This window comes from Oryx dammah, unplaced genomic scaffold (genome assembly GCF_014754425.2).
Source record: "Oryx dammah isolate SB20612 unplaced genomic scaffold, SCBI_Odam_1.1 HiC_scaffold_10, whole genome shotgun sequence".
In the NCBI taxonomy this organism is placed as follows: Eukaryota; Metazoa; Chordata; class Mammalia; order Artiodactyla; family Bovidae; genus Oryx; species Oryx dammah.
Genome location: NW_024070194.1, coordinates 19,788,841 through 19,808,903, shown reverse-complemented (window position 1 = coordinate 19,808,903; position 20,063 = coordinate 19,788,841). Strand labels below are relative to the sequence as shown.

Sequence of the window (20,063 nt, the reverse complement as noted above, 5' to 3'; positions counted from 1 at the left end):
AACATGGTCAAGACACTCAAGGCTGAGTGACTGCTCCTGGAATAGTCTGGCAACAAGAAAGAGAAAGGAGCAGCATTATGCCCTTACCCTCAGCAGGTGTGTGCAAGGCAGATCACAGCAGGCATTTAAGAGGATCTTTTCTCTTGTGCTCAGGGGGGAAATACCTTTTTGGCCAAAACCACAGAAGGCAGAACCGGAAGGAGGCCCCAGAAGTGGAACACAATCAGAATCACCTCTTGGTTTCTCATGATCACATTCAAAATCTACTTTAACACAGAAAATAGAAAAAAACATTTGTGGTGGGCCATTTTTCAAATCCAGAACTCTAAGTTGAGGAAAAAGAAAAGTGTCCTCTAGCATCATGGTTTGGACTGTCAAGAGTTCTCTCTACTGCATAAGCCACACCACTTTCTCACCAACAGATGCCCGACTACGGTTATTCTTGGTTTGCCAGCAAGTTATAAGACATACTCAACGGCTGTATCTCTAAGATTCTCTTAGTGGCCAATAAAGAGGAAAATTCTAAGGAAGGTACTTAGCACCTTATATTTCCTCATATGGTAACAGATGGAGGACTCAGCTGTGAGGTAGTGGCAACAATCCCCACATAATGAAAAAGAATTCAAGTCTATATAATTGTTCTCTGGACACCAAAAACAGGCTGTCCTCCCAGATCTCATGTTCCAACCATCATGTGAAGCTGTCTACTTTAGGCATCCCAAGAAACTGAGAAGGAAAATGACTACTCAGCTTAAGGTTCTCAGGAGAAGCATAAAGAGACCTCACCAGAGCTGCCCAGGCACAAACTGTTGTGCTGAATTCATTAAGCATAATTTCTTTAATAGAAAAGAAAACTGAAGGACAAACCAAATTGAAAGAGTCACTGTTATAATAACTTTAATTTATCTTGCATTTTACAGAAGTCTATGAACGATTTTAAAAAAGCACCGCCTTACCCCATCATATTTCTCTGACAGTTGTTAAAGTAGGCAATGAGTATGTCAACAGCTTCAGCAACGGCATCTTGCAAGAATTTCAGACCAACCAGCCACACGCCAAAGAACTTGGCAGCTTTTCTATCTTGTTTTTAATACAGTGGTATATCCACTCTGATGGTAAACCTGTCCAGCCAAATCTCCACAACACACTTTGCAAAATCAGTGGTGATTAGCAAATTAGTTAGCTTTGGCACGGAGCTGTGCTCGCTTGCCCGTGACAGCCTGGAAGCCAGTTTTGATGCTGGCAACAGAGCATCGAGAATGACAAGTTTCGCACTGTAAGAAATAGAGTCGGGTGTCCTTTTGCAGGATTGTGTCTGGTGATCGGCACGTGTGACAGGTGACGTATTCCTCTGAGGAGAAACAACACAAAATATTACCTGGTAGCCACAGGTTTTTTAACCTGACCCAGAGGTTTTCTTTCTTCTAAAATGCTTCTACTGAACTCTGCAATCCCACACTGGAACCCAAGCTGAAAGCTTATCTTCGCTACACCCAGCTATTCTAGAGGTAAGAAAACACAAGCTATCTGATGTTATAGTTCACAAACTTAACCATGGGTTAAAAAAAGGCTCCAAATGTCCAAAGAAGCAGTGACACGTGCCAGATGCCTACTCCTGGCTTTGTCTATAGGAGACCCACTCAAGAGAGAACTTAATAGCTTTCTTAGGTGGGAACAGATCTGCCAATTTTAAGTGATTAGGAAGGTAAGAAAACTAGGTCAGATCAGGTCTGAATGCAGATAGACTTCTTTGACTTGGCCTTCAGCCTAGAACCAACCAGCAGCTCTTAGGAAATCCAAATCCCACCCCCAGACCCCCAACTGTCTACCAAGAGCCACCTCCCACCCCAGTTCTCCACCACTATCATTTTCCCTCATCTTCTAAGGCCAGCCTGTCTAGCTTCATTAAAAACCAATGGCTGTCACCCAGAATATTTCAGCCCAATGGGAACATTTCAGAGAGATGCATTAAAAATTACACACTTACTGATATATCTTCTCAAAACATTTTCTATCTGTTTCTGTTGGAATCTTCCTTTAATTACAAGTTGATTATTACCATCTATAGAACCACTATGAAAGAAAACAAAAAATCTCTATTATTTTTTCCTATAAGGAATCAAATACCAATCAAACATTTTAAATTTTTATAATATATAAATATTAAATATTCAAATATTTTAATACTAAAATATATTCAATGACACAGGTAAGTTATAGAGGCAATACTACCTGGTTTCTCAAAATTTAAGTACTTGGTGCCTAATAACTTACCCTTATTTCCTAACATTAAATTCAATTTTTAATTACATCTTCAGCAACAAATGATTTATAATTAAGTCTAAAACCAGACTGGTTGAAAATCGGGAAAGGAGTATTGTCAAGGCTATATATTGTCACTCTGCTTATTTAATTTACATGCAGAGTACATCATATGAAATGCTGGATGAACCACAAGCTGGAATCAAGACTGCCGGGAGAAATATCAATAGCCTGATATGCAGATGACACCACCCATATGGCAGAAAGTGAAGAGGAACTAAAGAGCCTCTTGATGAGGGTGAAAAAGGAGAGTGAAAAAGCTGGCTTGGAGCTCAACATGAAAAAAACTAAAATGATATGGCCTCTGGCCCCATCACTTCATGCAGACAGATGGGGAAAAAGTGGAAAGAGTGACAGATTTTATCTTTTTGGGCTCCAAAATTACTGCAGAGTGACTGCAGCCATGAAATTAAAAGATGCTTGCTCCTTGGAAGGAAAGCTATGACCAACCCTAGATAGTGTATTAAAAAGCAAAGACATCACTTTGCCGACAAAGGTCTGCCTAGTTAAAAGCTATGGTTTTTCCAGTAGTCTTGTACGGATGTGACAGTTATACCATAAAGAAGGCTGAGTGCTGAAGAATTGATGCTTTCAAATTGTGGTGCTGGAGAAGACTCTTGAGAGTCCCTTGGACTGCAAGGAGATCAAACCAGTCAATCGTAAAGGAAATCAACCCCAAATATTCATTAGGACTAATGCTAAAGCTCCAATTCTTTGGCTACCTGACGTGCAAAGCTGATGCAATGGAAAAGACCCTGATGCTGGGAAAGAGTGAGGGGAGGAGGAGAAGGGAGTGACAGAGGATAAGATTGGTTGGATAGCATCACTGACTCAATGGACACTGAGTTCTGGGAGATAGTGATGGACAGGGAAGCCCGGCATGCTGCAGTCCATGGGGTCACAAAAAGTTGGACTCATCCATTGAAGGAAAAAAAAAACCAAACTGATTCCTTAACTGTGTGATGACCCATTCATGCAACAAAGGACAATCACACTTTTATTGACTGCAAACCACATGCAAAGCAGTGAGGTGCACTATAAATATAATCTATGAAAACAGCTACAGATAGCTTTAAAAATTCTAAGACCAAATCTTTTGATCAGTTGCATATAGTTAATGAAGATGTTCTAAAATTGTGGTGATGGTTAACTATGTGAACAAATTAGAAACTACTGGATTATACATTTTTAAATGTGTGAACTGTATCTACAAAGCAATTTCAACCCCTCCCCCAAAAGTACAGTTGAAATCACAGGGCTCATATTGTCAATGATGCTTAAAGAGAAACTTTTTAAAGTAGTTGCTGACAAGTAATACTTTTGAGAAAGCAAGGCTCTGGGCTAGACATCATTTTTTGTTGGTTGACGTAAAAATAAATAAATAAATAATTTATATGGAAATGCACGGGACTGAGAATAGCCAAGATAATGATGAAAAAGGAGAAAGTTGGAGGACTCATGTTTTCTGAGATCGAAATATATTGCAAAGCCACAGTGCTCATGTACATCAATGAAAAAATTGAGAGTCCAAAAATAAACCCTTATTTTATTGTCAATTGATTTCTGAAATAGTGTCAAGATAATTCACTGGAGCAGAGAATAGTTTTCTCAACAAATGGTGCAAGATCAACTAGATTATTTATACACAAAAGAAACAACTCTGACACTTTTAACATACCAAAAAATAGCTGCAAAGTAAATTGTCGACCTAAACATAAGAGCTAAAATTGTAGTCATCTTAGAAGAAAACACAGACGTAAATCTTCATGACCATCTGTTAGTCAATATTTTCTTAAGTATGACACTTAAAAGCACAAGTGACCAAATAAACACACTGATATATTGGGTTTCATCAAAATTAAGAATTTGATTTTGTATGGCTGAAATTCCATACAAAAATGTGAAAAGAAAAAAAGAAATTACAAATCAGAAAGTAAACAAAAATCCAGCCAAGCAGCATTAAATCTATTCCTTTTCTAAGAACCTCTCCTATGATTCTCCTCTAAGAGTTTATTATCATCCTCCATGAACAACAACCCTTAATTTCCAGGCAAAGGTGATTCCAGTGCTTGACACAGAAAATCTTTTTCATTCACTGTCAAATTCAGTTTTCTTGATAGCCCTATAATATTTAGCTCATTGACTATAAATTCACTGGTAACAACTTGTTATAATTTACCTCACCTCCACAAAAACTGTAATTACTCTGAGAAGTAGGAAAAATACTGCTACCTTTTGCTCCATCAGTTTATGTAAGTTTGTAACAAATTTACATTTAAAATACAATTCTCCCACAACACAGCCCACATATCTACCACTGGTCAAGAAAATTACTCCTTAACCCCACAACAAATACAGCCAGTTCCAACAAAATGAGTTTCTAGATAGGAAGAGACGAGAACACCTTAATTACCTCTGTACTACCAACAAGGCACAAGATTAAGGCTTTTAAGAGTTAAAAGCTCCCAAGAAACGTAGACCTGAGTTTACATCTTAACTGCAATTAACTAGCTATGTGACCTAGTAGCTCAGATGGTAAAGAATTTGCCTGCAATGCAGGAGACCCAGGTTTGATCCCTGAGTCAGGGAGATTCCCTGGAGAAGGAAATGGCAATCCACTCCAGTATTCTTGCCTGGAGTATCCCATGGACAGAGGAGCCTGACAGGCTTCGTGGGTTGCAAAGAGTCAGACACAACCGAATGACTAACACTTTTTCTTTTTTCTTTCTCTATGTGACCACCTATACAACCTCACTTCACCAAACCTGTTTCCAAATGTGTTAAGATGGAGTAACACTACTTTCTAACAGTCCACAGAACTGTTGTAAAGATTGAGATGGTATCCAAAAGAGTCTGGCACACAATGGAAACTTAACATGTTAGTCATATTCATTACATTACTTATTTTTAAAGGGACATTCAGCTTACTTTGGTATACCTAACAGGCCTGTTCACATATGAGCCACTGTGGACCATTTTCCTATTCCCAAGTAGCCAACCTCTCCCATAGAAATAAACAAGTTTCCCTCCTTCATTGCCCTAAAAGTTCTTCTGACAATCAGGTGGATGTTTTTTTTCCTAAGTGTATTACATATCTTTTCAAGTTAAAAGAAGTTCTTATAAAGTGTCCATTAATACTGTAAGTAACTGTATACCAACCTGAATATAGTTTCTTACCTTGTACCCAATTCAGCCAATAAAAATGCAAGGAGATGTTTAGGCTGACGATGTAATCTAAAAAGAAAGTGGAATAATATAAACTGTATCTTTCATGGAAATCTAACAAAACTTCTAAAAACCTCACTCTCTTCACTGTTTTGTAATTACTCAGCTGTTTGGTGAATTTTAGCACAGTTCATCAAACTCTGAAATGAAGATACATATGATACCATTTGTTTACATTTTAAAGCCCATAAAACAATATAACATTTTATTTACAAGTACATACACACTGGTAAATGTCTATAGACATGGACAGGAAAGGTAAATACCAACTTTAAAGGATAAGATCTTTTTCTAGGAAGGAAAGTAAAAGAGATCAGAAAGATAAAGATGGCCTTAAATTGTAACTGTAAAGTCCCCTTTTTAAAGAAGTAAAAGGATCTGAAGTTAAAGTATCAAGAGATCAAAACACACCAAATCAAGACAATGAATACTTGGGTGTTTGTTATGCCAATTCCTATGTATTTCCTGTTTGGAATTTATTTTTAAAAAGGTAAGTATTTCATGGCAGCCCAACAACAGAAATTTAAAACAGCTAAAATATTCACCAACTGGGAAGTGGTTAAATTATGGTACATCCATTCTATCCTGCTTTTAAAATACAGGTCTCTAAAAACAAAAAAGCATAAAATGAAAAAGCACATAAAACGAAAAAAGCAAATACAGAGTAATGCCACTCAGTACACTTTTTAATTCTATTCACTTGGCACTGTTTGATTTTGTTCCAATAACTAGATACTACTATTATAATCTTAAAAAGCTTTTTTCCCCAAATGTAATGAGTAAGGGTTGGTGAAATATAATAAAACTGGTCGGTACATATTGCTAGTGGGAGTATAAACTGGTATAAACTTGCTGGAAACCAACTTGCCGATGTTTGCTATAAACAATGTCCATTCCTTTTGACTAGGCAATTCCCTTTTGGGAATTTTCGCCCTAAGGCTCTATTCTGAGTTCTGCCAAGATACACGTATTAGGATTGTTCCGTGAAGCTCTGCCTGATATTGAAAAATTGGGAGCAACCATGTTCAACCAAGGAATTGTCAGAATATGTTGTATAACTCTTAAAAACATTTGTAAAGATTATTTAATGATATGGGTAAAAAGTTCACTATATATTGAGAAAAATATGTTAAAAACCAGTATAATACCAATTTATTAAAAAACATTTAGATGCTTCAGAGTAGCTAAAGAGGGGGCTTCCCTGGTGATCCAGTGGCTAAGATTCTGCACTCACAATGCAGGGGGCCCACATCCAATCCCTAGTCAGGGAACTAGATTCCACATGCCACACCTAAGAGTTCACACACTGCAACTAAAGATCCCAAGTGCTGCAACTAACAGCCGGAGCAGCCAAATAAATATTAAAACAAAAAAAAGTAGCTAAACATAAAAATACTAAACTATGATTACCTATCTCTTAATGATGGACTTAAAACAGATGAGTTCTCATTTTCTTTAGCAGGTCTGTATTTTCTCATTTTCTATCTAATTTCTATAGATAGAAATACTATTATCACCACCAGCAAAAAAAATAGTCTAAAACTTTTTAAGTCATGCCTATAAGCAATGAAAACAAGTGGTTACTCTGGTCAGGGAATTTTTAGTGATTACATTTTCTTTATTTTGACTTCCCTGGTGGCTCAGATAGTAAAGCGTCTGCCTACAATGTGGGACACCTGGGTTCAATCCTTGGGTCAAGATCTCCTGGAGAAGGAAATGGCAACCCACTCCAGTAATCTTGCCTGGAAAATCCCAAGGACGGAGGAACCTGGTGGGCTACAGTCCACGGGGTTGCAAAGAGTCGGACACGACTGAGCAATTCACTTTCTTTTCTTTTTTTCCCTTTTATGGACAACAAGCCTATATTACTTATGAAATTAAAGAACAAACAGGAGATAAGGTCAGTTGCCCTAAGGAACCTACCAAAAAAGGTGTAGCTGAGGAAGTTTGAGAAGAGCCAGGCCCAGACAGTGACATGGGGGTAAGACAGGCATGGAATGTGATGGTAATTAATGAAGTAGAAATCTCATCAACTGTGTCTTGGCAATAACCAAGGAAGCAGAACATTAAATGTAGCTGCCTTCCCAAAGCTCACTGCTTATACTTGCTTGGCAGGCCCACTCCAGCCTGATGAGCTTCTCCATCTGCCTGGGCTTCCCAGGCTTCTTTCTAAGGACTATACTCAGTCTCCTGACTCTTCACTCCATCTGGTTAGAATCCTCTCATAAGTCAGCATGAGTTCCCTTCCCTTACTTTTAGATGCCTAATAAATCAAGCCTTAAGACCTATTAATCAAAAGAACTGACGGACTTGAACTGTGACCTCCCTCAGCCCAACCCTGACACCCGTGTACTGTCTCCTTCCACCGGCAATAACGTCCACATTAAGGATATTTAACATCTACTCCACTGAGAACCTGGCATTTGGGATGGAGACTCCGCATTAACCAACTTACAGTTTACAGATATCTGTAAAGTTGACAAAAGAAGTTTTCTTGGTTCCTACTCGGACAACCTGTGGTGGTTTCATGACAAATTTCCTTTTCTCTCCAGCTACCATATCTGGATTCTTTTCCCGCATGATGTTGAACACTCGATTCAGTAGCTATAGAGAGAAAGTGGTATTCATGTACAGTCTTATTAACAGCAGGAGTATACAGTTCCCACTTGAGAAACTTGTGCATTTCCTTTAAGAACAAACTTTACTTCTTATCAAATGTACACATTCATCACATGTTCTGGGAGCTCCCTGAAAATAATTCTCAACCCTGAACAGCAACCGGTCCATTATGAAAGCAGAACAGTTCCATATTCAAAGTTAAAGGAACGAACAAGCTCCTACTAATTCCACCGTTACTGTGGGAAAATATGTGGTACCTGGAAAAGTAAAATTTAGACTACCTAGAACAAACTCCAGACCAGCTTGGCCCCATATTAACACTTCCTTTCTCTGTCCCCCTCCAGGGGGGCTCCAACGATCTTAGAAGTTCATGGATTCTGATGATACTATAATGACTGCCTGCCCCATACGTGGGCATCAGGCAGTGCTGTGCATTGGCTGTGGTGACCTCTCTGGGTCTGTTTCATTATCAACCTGTACTTCAATGGCTCTTTCAATTCAGGGGACATTTATCCTGCTTTTGAGTTCTGGTGAACAGTTTAGCCCCTTTCACAACAGAATTTGTCTTACCTCTTCATATGTGTAGTCTCTTTCTGAGCCTGCCCAAGCAGGGCCTGTCTGGTTACTGAATGAGATACCATCATCTTTTTTGCTGTCTTCATCTTCTAAAGCTACAGATAACAAAGACTGTAAGAATGAGGGGTAGGGCCTGATACAAGAACAAAAAGGGGAAGGGAGAAGCAGATCTAGAGAACTGAAAGCTTTAGGACATTTGTCTTCCCTCCCACAACTGCATTCGTAACAGTCTCAATCATAAAGGCATCAAGGCTCTCAAATAACCCCATATTCCTATAGGGAGATATGACAACTTTCATAAATCATCCTTAATAAAGACCCCTCTAATTAGGAGTCTGTGGTAATACAGACACCGTTGATTTAACAAACCAACTAATGCACTAGGATAATTAAAGGAAAAAATGTCTGTTTTGAAGCACTTAACAAACACATCCATAAAAACCTGTCTGCTGACTGTACTAAATTCTCTTAAGTAGTTATAGTACTTCGAAACTAATAAACAGCACTTTTAACAAAATAGTAAAAGAAAAAAAAAATTCAGTTACAGTAATTGTCCTGATACTCTAAATCAGTATGTTATAATGTAATCACATCTGTCAAGTTCCTCCCCCATGAAATCTTTTAAACTTTCATTATCAAGTTAGATTCTGTTTCCTTTTAGCTTCCATTACTTGGTAGTGGAAATAAGGGGCCAAGAAAAAATAAATAAGGAACCCATTCATGAAAGAGACTAGGCCAAAGGTTTGCGTGAACCTAGAAATGAGCTGTTAAGCCCACCAATATTACCTTCATCTTTCTCTAGTATTTCATCCTCATCAGGGAACTTGACAACCTTCTTTTTCTTCTTTTTATTGCCAAGCATAATGTCAAGATCTTCCTCTGGTTCAGCTGGTTCCTGAACATCACTTTCAATCTTAAGGTCCTAAGAAAGTGAGATAAGAGTCAACATTTTGCTGCTAGAATTATTATTATTTTTATTTTTAAATGATACGGGCTGACATGGCCTTGGGGGAAAAAAGTACTACATATTCAAAACTGAAGTTATAGATCAGAAATCTCTCTCACAGGTGAACCAAATTGGTTCAGAGTATCAGTTAAACTGGAAAAATTTTAAGACACTTAACAAGGATTCTTATATCTCACTGACAATCTTCAGCAGGCATGGGGTTCAGGAATATTTTAACTAAGTTTCTAAGTATTCTGATGCAGTCAGTAAGAGCGCTTTTTCCTTCTGACACCAAATATGTGATGTTTTTCCACACAACTTTTCCAACTCTGATACTAACTAGATAACATACAAATCAATGTAGTTCTGACACTATCCAGTTAGTGACAAACTCCATGGATTTAAGGGCTCAGTCCCATAAGACTGTTTTCATTTCAGAGGCAAATTTCAAGTACAGAGTCCCCAGGTTTCCCACACATACGTCCTGCTTAAAGTTCAGGGGTTCCCAGACACCCCTAATTCAATCATTTGCTAGAAGGGCTCAAAGAACTCAGGAAAACACTTACCTTATTATACTTGACACATATATACACAATATATAAAGGATACACCTGGAAACAGCCAAATGGAGAACATGCATAGAGCAAGAACAAGGAGGCGGAAGTGTAGTGCTTCCATGCTCACTCCAGGTATACCACTCTCAACATCCCAATGTGGTCACCAGCACTGAAGCTCTCCAAAACTGCTCCCCAAGGGTTTTTTACTGAGCCCACCCATGAGATTTTTATGGAGGCTTCATTCTGTAGGTATCATTGATGAAATCATTAGCTCCTGGTGATCAAACTCAGATCCAGAGATTCCAAGAGTCTTAGGAACTGTATGCCAGGACCAGTGGAAAAGACCAGATATTTTTTTTCTTATATCATTGCCAGCCTGCCACTAGGCTGTAAGGAGGTCTTTGGGCAACACTTCAACAGAAGAAATCATGAAAGAGGGAAAAGGCAGAACCCATAGAGAATTAGGGTCACATGATGAATGGACAGAAAGAAGGTAAAGCTTGATCCCAAGATTAGCTGCTACAGTCATGGATATAAAGAGGCACAACCTTGAAATGAGACACAAAAACCCTAGAAGAGCAGAAAGGGCCAGTTTTAGTTCCAGCCTTCTAATCTCACTTACTTACATCAGTGTATCCCACCTGAAGTGTGCTGTCAACATTACTTATCAATATCTACTTTTGTGCTACTCTGTAAACCTTGCTATAGCAATTTTAGAAATCTAATGAGCAAAAAAGCTCAAATAGCCAGGAATAAATAAAGTGCAGCCTTAAAATGCCAAATCCAGCTTTGTTGTCTCAGTGCCACATCTGACCATCAAAGACCAATCAGCCCATGTGTATCAGCTGGATACACCAGACAAGAAACCAGATATTAACCTAGTCTCTAAGACGACAATCAGTAAATGAGAAACTCAGACAGGCTAAATCTAAGTTAGCACACACCAGTCAGCTTTTAGCCCTATATCAATAATTTTATCCCAGTAAGCTCTATTTCTAACCTGGAGGCTAAGACCCAGTGGAAGGTAGAGAATAGCACAAAGTAGTTTTCAAGATTTTTCAAAAGCCCTGTGGTGGTCTGAAAATTCAAATCTTAAAAACACTTCAGCCTCAAGTTAATGTCTGTCTTCCCTGATAAGGATACTTGAAACTTCTTGTTATGACTTAAGAGCACAGAAAAAAGTATCCAAGCACTAAAATTAGAGCTTATAAGTGACTCTTCAGGACAAAAGTTACTAGAGAAACTTGTTAACCAAGACTTTCTGTGGCACATCTCTAACGTGTCACCTGGTTACCCAGGATATTTATACTTCATTTATTCAGTATAATTTGAACATTTCTCTTTATCAATTTCCCTACAATAGTAGGAAAAGAAGAGCATCTCCAAACAAGGAGAGAACAGGATAAATCCAGGTAAAATCATCTTATTCTAAAGAACTCCAAATTATCCTCGAACCTCTGAAAACGGAAAGTATCTTACTCGTTTTAGTACCCTAACAATTAGCACACAATGCCTGACTCATTTGTCTTCACTAATACATATCTGCTAAATTAACAAATCATTAAAGAACAGACTTTCGGCTCCTTCCTCCACCCATCCTCCTATTCACCTACTTAGCCACCCATCTTTCTACTCCTTATTCAAAGTAATTCTGAGATATTTATATTAGAAATCAATCCAGTAATAAGACAACTACAGGGCCCCAAGTCCCCACAACATCAGAGGATTCCATAAAACCAAACTGACGGCTCTGGATCTCCTGTAGGAGAACAGGCCATAAAATCAGCCACCAACCACCACGGGCCGGGGTTTATTCTTTGCTGCTCAGAGGTATACACATAAATCTGTGTATCCTCAACATGCTACCAAAAGTTTAACAGAAGAAATCATAGGGATATTTGCTCTACAGGATTTCTCACAGAAATCTCTCTCCTCAGCCAATCTCAGTATGATTAATGACAAGTGGCATTTTGTAATCATCTTAATGGCACACAATACAATGTGTAAAAACTAAATTTACATTCCTTTAAAATATCCAGTCAGACACAATGCCAAGAAAACGACCTTAACAGTAGTGACTAAATCCTTAATTAAAAAAGCAAACAAAGAGGGAGAAACATCAGCCATTAGCAACCTTTCAAGAGGTCAAATTTTACCTTCAATAAGAAAGCAATACTACCTTTATACCTTCTTCAGCTTCATCAATATCAAATATCTTTTTTGATTTTTTCTTCTTTTTCTTCTGATTAAAGAAATTCAAATCATCTAGATCATCAGAAGCATCTAAAAGATAATTGAGATTATCAATTATTAGCAAATAGCAAAGGCAGAGCATTGAGTTAAACCAATGTTTTAGCTATTAATCAAGTCACCAGAATGAGAGAGACTGGTATTATTTAGCACAGTAATTCCTCTACAACTACCAAGGCTATGGTTCTAAAAATGCAATGGCAGGTCAACTCAAAGCTTTGTAGGAAATTACCTGGCTAGGGGACCATATGCTGTGCTCAGTCACTTAGTCTCATCCAACTCTTTGTGACACTGTGGACTGTAGCCCGCCAGGCTCCTCTGCCCATGGAATTTTCCAGGCAAGAATACTACAGTAGGGTGTCATTTCCTACTCCAGGGGATCTTCCAGATCCAGGGATCGAATCGGGGACCATGTAGGGATTATTTATATAGTAGCTGACCATATGATACCTCATTGTTCCCCAAACAAAGTCAGGGTTCTAACATAATTTTCCAAGGCTCTCCAGCTTTATCTACTTCTGCCTAGTCTCTCATATTCCACCTTAATCCCTAGTTCCAGCTCCACTGAACTACCTCCAGTTCTTAGTGCAGTGGGTATGGTCTCTCACCTTCAAGCCTTCCTATGGGCCCTCTCCCATAGCTCTTACCTTCATCTCACAAGATCTTTGTTAGAAGTTACTTCCACCAAAAAGTCTTCTCTAAGCCTATTTTTCCTATCCCCTAACTGGGTTAGGTATCCTGTAGGTGCTTTGATAACAGTACCTTCTGTCACTCCAAAAGAGGTGTTTACTTGCTGCTGGTCTATCTCCCAATGAGATACCAAGGGATTATGCCTTTCGCACCTAAATTACTGTGCCTAGTCCAGCAAGTTATTCAATCAGTCAACCAACAAAAGGCCTTGTAAAGTATTTCACGTTCATTAAAATGAGAGAATATGAACAAAATGAAATTTTATCCACCATTAATGAGTAAAAATAGGTTTGGCTCAATAAGTTTTCCATTTGTTCTGCCCTACTGTACACTAGGAATATTTTTAAATGCCTCTATTACAAAGTTTTTCAAGGAGCTATTTATGAATTCATAATTAATTCTTATTAAAAGAATGATTTTCCAACTTTGTTTTAAACATTTACAAGATGCTTAGCACATGGCAGATGCTCAATGTCAGTTTTCTCTACCCCTAGTACAGTGTCTTCTACTCAACAGACACAAACATGTTTACTAAATCATTTAAATGGTGTTTATGTTGGCTCAGATGGTAAAGCGTCTGTCTTCAATGCGAGAGACCTGGGTTCAATCCCTGGGTTGGGAAGATCCCCTGGAGAAGGAAGTGGCAATCCACTCCAGTAATATTGCCTGGAAAATCCCATGGACAGAGGAGCCTGGAAGGCTACAGTTCATGGGGTCGCAAAGAGTCGGACATGACTGAGCGACTTCACTTCAATGTTAGAGCACGAGAGTGAGTAACTAATGCTGGCTGTAATTTTAATGTCTTCTATGTATTTTCAAACTTGTTAAGACATAAAACTATCTTGGTCCTATTTCTTTCTGCCTACACGCAAATACAACCACCGTTAAAATTGGAAAAGAGACAGGAAAAAAAAAAACTGGAAGAGACTTCTGGACAGGTTAGATTGGAAAACCAGCCTTGGATTGACAAAGTTTTATCATCTTTGTCCTGTGGATTTGGTGGAATCTTCCCTGAAACAAGTCTAAAAGAAATCTGGCAAGGTCCCATGTGCCCCATGTGTTCGTGGCCTCAGCTTCACTGCAACAGCCTCTCAGGCTGCGAGGGTCATTGTGTGCACAAAATTCAAAACACCGATGGAAGAGAACGAGGTCTTCCAGAACAGCATTGACTCTCTCAGGTTTACCACTTACCTTTTTTCCTACTGTCTTCTTCATCAGCTTCTACATCTTTGTCCTCAGTTGGCTCTGGCTCCACTTCTTTTGTTTCTGAGGGCTGGGTTTCTTCTGTCTGGGCATCCCCTTCCTCATCTAACATAAAAGGCTTCTTCTTCTTCTTTTTCTTCTTGCTCATAGTAGGATCAAAAATCATCTGTTTAAAAGATAAGAAGAAAAGAAACCAGGACCATGTGATTATTTTTAATGATGCTCACATAACAAGCGTGCTGCAGTCTCAAAAGGCATACTCTTAAAAAACACATGTACTGTTTTTTAATTTATAAATTATCACAAGATCATAGAATTTAGGAAAGGGAGCTTAGCGTTATCATAACCCAAGTTTCGTCCCTTGCTTTATGAATGAGAAAACCAAAGCCCAGACAAGTCATACATGTTTTAAGTTTGGTAACCTGGGTTGCTACACCAGGAGACTTGACCTGATTTTAAAAAAAACTTAAAAATGTTTTTTTATCCTGAAATTCAGACAAACTTTTAAAGAAATCCATCATCAACCCTTCATATAACAAATCTCTGAGTAAAAGAAACTTCTATACAAACTTTTACTCTGCTTTGTTCTTCTAGAACATTAAAAGATAAAATGTTTAAAAGCATAAGTCCAGAACTTAACTGACTGAATTCAAATCCTAATTCTGGTTTTTACTTTTGTTACCCCTGATAAGTTCTTGCCCTCTCCACGCCTCAACTGTAAAGTGGAGATCAGTAGCAGAACCAAAACCAAACCTAAAAAGGTAAATAGGCTTCCCTGGGGGCTCAGACAGTAAAGAATCCACCTGCAATGCGGGAGACTTGAGTTAAATCACTGGGTTGGGAAGATCCCCTGGAGGAGGGCATGGCAACACCCTCCAGTATTTTTGCCTGGAGAATCCCTTGGACAGAGGCCACTTCAGGTCCATGGGGTGGCAAAGAGTCAGACATGACTGAGCGACTAAGCACGGCACAAAAAGTAAATATACATAAAACACTTGGCACAGCACCTGGTACAAAAGTACTCAATAAATGTTAGCAATTGTTATACAATTTATATATAATGCTTTAGAGTTGACAAAGCATAGTGTGTCTTGATTCCTATCACCAAAATCCATCAACACAGGGTGATCTAATGACATATCATGAAACTCAAAAAAACTCCCAAATTGATTGTAATTAACTTAAATTCCTTTATGTCCCAAGTACATTAAGGAAACTGAGCTACACTGAAACCAAACTATGGTCTGTAATAAGGGAGAGTGGTAGAGTATCACCCTCACCCAATACAGAAGGATCTGCAAGATGTTTTGGAAATTGATACAGCCTCATTTCAAAGTTATCCCATCCTACCGTAAGAATGCTCTAACTGTATATATGATTCATTCTGGAAGGCAGTCAGTCTGAGGAGCATAGTTTGGCACACTTAAGAGTAGTAAACTGAAGAGTCAGGAGGAAGGAGTTCCCCACTGCTGACCTACTGGGTCTTGGGTCACCCTAAATACAGTGTTGTAATCATTCCAAGGAAGAAGCTGTAATTCATCCTCATTCCTGAAATATGGAGATTTGGCAAAAGGACAGATAACACTCCAACCACTATAAATCTGGTTGTCTGGCAGGGCTTACATGCCATTTACTGCATTTTTTTTTACAGTATCAAGTTTGCCTAGAATATTAATTATCTTTTAACTATTATTCAGCAAAACAGACCAAAGATGAGGGATATCCACTGCCCTGTTATCCTCTGAAAAACATTCAAATAGGTCCACAGAGAAACATTATGGTTGTAGCCTTGAAAACGGTTATAAATATGCAAGAATTATACACTGACGTAATTTACATCTCTCCCAACTACCGTCTCTGGATGCTGAAGACATATACTCATCCCTTCATTTTATTCACACCACTCAGCAAAACTAGAGTTTAAAAATATGGAAACCAGGGATTCCTAAACAGTATCCAAAGTAGACCTCCCTCAAACCACAAGGTCAGTCTTGACTTATATGTGTTTTTTTTTTTTTTAAACTTATATCTGATTTAACAAAGTATCACAGTCCAGATGTTTTATGAGACTAGTTGGGATCTGAGAAGCAAATAGTTGCTCACAGTGTGCTTACGGAAAAATCAGACTCTTTTGAGCTATCTTTATAAGTATACAATAAAGTCTTCAAATGTTTTCTCTTTTTAACTTCCCACACTGGGTTGGGTTGAAGAAGGTGAGGAAAAGGGATACCAGCAAAAATTACCAACAGACTAAAGTGCTTCAGCAAACTGGAAGCCTATTCACATCTATCATACCTTATTCAAGATAACTTTTAAGGCCTAGAAGACACCATCCCAAGAAGGCAGGAGTGAGTTGCAAAAGAACCCAGAGAGGCAAGGTGAGCAGAACAAATGCTGTGTGGTCATCTCTGGGTGATAGGATTCTGGGAGATTTTTATTTGTATTTTGTTTTTCTGTGTTTTGTATACTTCATACAATACACATTCCATTTTTCATTCAGTTTCTTTTGTAAAACACCTTACCATGTTGTGTGAAAACCCAGTATTCAGATACTTTGTGAATGGGGCCCAGTAATAAGCAATAATCTTAGCTACTGACAGCACTTTGATGCCTGCAGATCAGGGAACCTTTCCTCACATGGCAGCACTCCTATTTCTAGGATACTGCTTTTCAGAGGTCGGTTTAAAAGAGATTATGCTATGTGAGTTTGGGGCTTACTTGCCAGGTTTGAAAGGAAGTGTGCAGTTTATGGCAACTATACATTAAAAAATTAAAAGAAAAACAGGAAATGTGAAAAAGAAATAAATTACTTTTTATTAGTAGATTTTTTAATCCTCTATCCTGGCTACCAGGCAGGACTACTTCTGCTGTAGGACGTCCCTAACAGTTTATCATTTCCACCTACTGATTTTTCACTTGATCCTTACAAGCCTATAAAGTAGCCAGAAGTTAAGGACTGGCCTAAGAAAACTTCTCTATGCAACAGGATTAAAGGAACCAGAACCTGCATATACCTTCAGAGTGGAAGGCAAAGGTGGGATTCTAGTTTCACTAACTTGCTCTGTGATGTTGGGCCACTTAACTTCCCTGGGCAGTAATTTCCAGTTTACAAAATGGACTGGTAGATCTGAGAAATTAAAAGCTTTTTAATACTTTATTGGCTTTCAAAGTCCTCTGCTGGAATGCTGGTTCTGCTATCTCTGCTTGACAAAATCCTTTTCACCCTTCAGTAATATTCCACTTCTTTCAACATCTAATCCCATCGCTAAAACTGAACCCTCCAGCCCTCCAAACTGCTGTTAATGCTCTATTTCTACCTCCTGTACCAACTAGCAGTTGGTACACTTGTGAGCACTTTTCCATATAAAACACAGAAGAGCACCCCAGAGAACTCTGTGCTATATAGATGCTTGCTTGTTAAAGGTAGTGAAAGGCTTAGAAAATGAGTAAACAAACAAACATGACACAATGCCTCTCAGAACTTCTGAAAGACAATGGTGGACAGCAACGTCTAACCATGACCTCCAAAGCAGGTATCACATACTTCCCTTAGACTCAGTTTCCTTCCTGAGAGTCTCCTAGGCACCAAACAGAGATTTGGAATTCTAAATACTACTGGCTTGGTCACTTACTATTTGATCACGGGCATCACACAACTCTCTAGAAGCCTCAGTATTCTCATTTCTGAGAATTGAGAGCTTGGAATCGCCTCCAGAGTAAAATCCCCAATCCCTTAATTTGTCTTCAAACTCCTCCATGAACTAGCCACTACCTATATTTTAAGGAATTAACTCTAACCAAGTTGGATAATATTCTACTTCCTTGCCCTGAATCCTTTCCACTACTTGAAGAAATTCAAAGCATTTTCAGGACCCACCTCAAATGACAAAGCTCAAAATAGCTTCGAATTTTTCTCTGCTCTCCAAGGCCCTACTAGCCAATCATTCGAATGTTTACAGAAATTAGTCAAAAACTTTAGGGGGTTTCCCAGCGGTAGTTCTCCTCAGAGCGTTAATCAATACCTATGGCTCCTACTTAAAAGTCAAATGTCATTTTAGGCCGTTTGGATTTAAATAAACTGCGATAAACCTGACCAAAAAGGGACTTGAAGAAATTTGCTGAGGTACAAGCAAGACAGTGGGAAAAGACCGAGGGAGCTTTGCAGCCCGGACTTCCCGCTGACGTTGCTGAGAGCTATGCTAAGGCAGGCTCAGGGACTCCAGCCCTAAAACTTTCCCAGGTTAATCACTTTTTCAGGCTGAAGGATGTTTTCCTCTTGCCTTCTCCCCCTCTCCCGTCTTAAAAAAAAAAAAAAAAAAAAGCTCTAAATAAGAACAAAAGTGGATGCCGGGCAGGACAAGCCAGCCTGGAAAGTTTGAAACGCGGTCGCTCTACCAGAGCCGAGAGACGCTCCTCTCAGTACCACCAGCGCTCAGCGAGGGAGAGTTGGAGCTGCAGTCAAATCGAAAGGAATGCAGGAGTCGCCAGCCCCAGTCTCGTTCAGTTGGGGCATGAACCGGGTATTCAAGCCCTCTTCTGGAGGGCAACTCTACATGGTCTCCATTCCGGAAACGCCGGCCACGGGAGGACTCCGGCATTAGCGCCGCCGCCCTGAGGAGAGCCGGGAACCGCCAAGCCAGGGCTCCGGAGCCCTCGCCGGCTCTACCGCTCCGGGTCGCCTAGGCCCGGCTGCCCCACATGGCGGCGGCCGGCCGCTAGGCCGCAGGCCCAGTCTCCCATACTGGGGTGGGTCTGGCTCACTGCCTTGGTCCCTAGACATAGTGCCAGTCTCAGGCCCTCACCTCGTCCCCGGACATGGCTGCGGCTCGAGTGGGCTCGGCACGGACGGAAAGTCTGACGGGTCAGCCCCAGGCCCCGGCTTCAGCGCTGCTCCTGCCGACACTTCTCCCACCACCGCACTAGGCTCTTGCATCAGCGAAAGGGAACAACACCCCGCCCTCTCCTCCCAAGCGTTATAAATGCGCCTGCGCAGAGACCGCCAATGCGCAGGCGCGCGGAGAAGCCGACCTAGCGCGCTCCGACTGGCGCGAGTTACCAGGCGACGCCGAGCGCCGGCAAGCTGGGACTTGTAGTCCGCCCGGAAGAGGCCGGCGCTAGCGCGGCGACTGCCCAGCGACCCCTGCGCGTGCGCGACGCTGAGGAAGCCGGCCCGGAAGGTTCGACTTTGCCGGTGGCTCTTCTTACCTCCGCTTTTGGAGGAGCAGGAAACCCAGGCTGTTCAGCGTTTCTTGTGGAGTGAACTCGGGGCGGTTTCTCCTGAGTTAGGGAGGTGGGTGAGGCATTCAGTAATATGAACTCTTTGGGGCTTGAATTTCTCTGCTACCATCTCCACCGTGTCCCATGGGGTGTGCTAGTGTTTGAGTAACTCGAAGTTGGAAGCGGAGGCGCTCAACTCACTGAGGGGTTTTACTTCAGAAATCTAACCCAACAGCCTGGATGTCAATTTGGGAGGTCGGAAACCAAAAGCCTCCTCCCTGTAGACGGGAAAGGAGACATCTCATGAGGAGAAACGGCCTGGCAAGAGGCATTCTGTCCGGAAACCTCAAAATCCTTGTTTGTAAAGACTTCGAATGTGTGGGTGCAATTCCCCTTGAGGCATAGTAGAAGCAGTTAGCCTTTGGGGCTCTATTGTCAGTGCCCCCCAGCCGAAGACC

At 40.2% G+C, this 20,063-nt stretch overlaps 1 protein-coding gene across 1 annotated transcript; it reads right to left on the bottom strand.

Annotated features, from left to right (window-relative positions):
- Positions 1 to 871: 871 nt before the first annotated feature.
- Positions 872 to 19,418, bottom strand: EIF2S2 (eukaryotic translation initiation factor 2 subunit beta). The gene is made up of 9 exons (XM_040247502.1): positions 19,191 to 19,418; positions 14,377 to 14,554; positions 12,425 to 12,528; positions 9,529 to 9,664; positions 8,737 to 8,837; positions 8,003 to 8,151; positions 5,500 to 5,556; positions 1,988 to 2,073; positions 872 to 1,351 (listed from the first exon to the last, which is right to left on the bottom strand). Exons 1-9 carry the CDS (start codon positions 19,203 to 19,205, stop codon positions 1,176 to 1,178), a joined length of 1,002 nt encoding a protein of 333 aa, XP_040103436.1. The 5' UTR covers positions 19,206 to 19,418; the 3' UTR covers positions 872 to 1,175.
- Positions 19,419 to 20,063: the final 645 nt, after the last annotated feature.

Bases quoted from the DNA above. Each gene is read 5' to 3' on its own strand.
- EIF2S2 (XM_040247502.1), bottom strand. The intron at 9,665-12,424 runs GTAGTATTGCTT...TCACTTTCTTAG, and splicing joins AAGCTGAAGAAGGTATAAAG to GACCTTAAGATTGAAAGTGA. The intron at 5,557-8,002 runs GTAAGTTGGTTA...CTTTCTTTTTAG, and splicing joins TTTACAGATATCTGTAAACT to ATTACATCGTCAGCCTAAAC.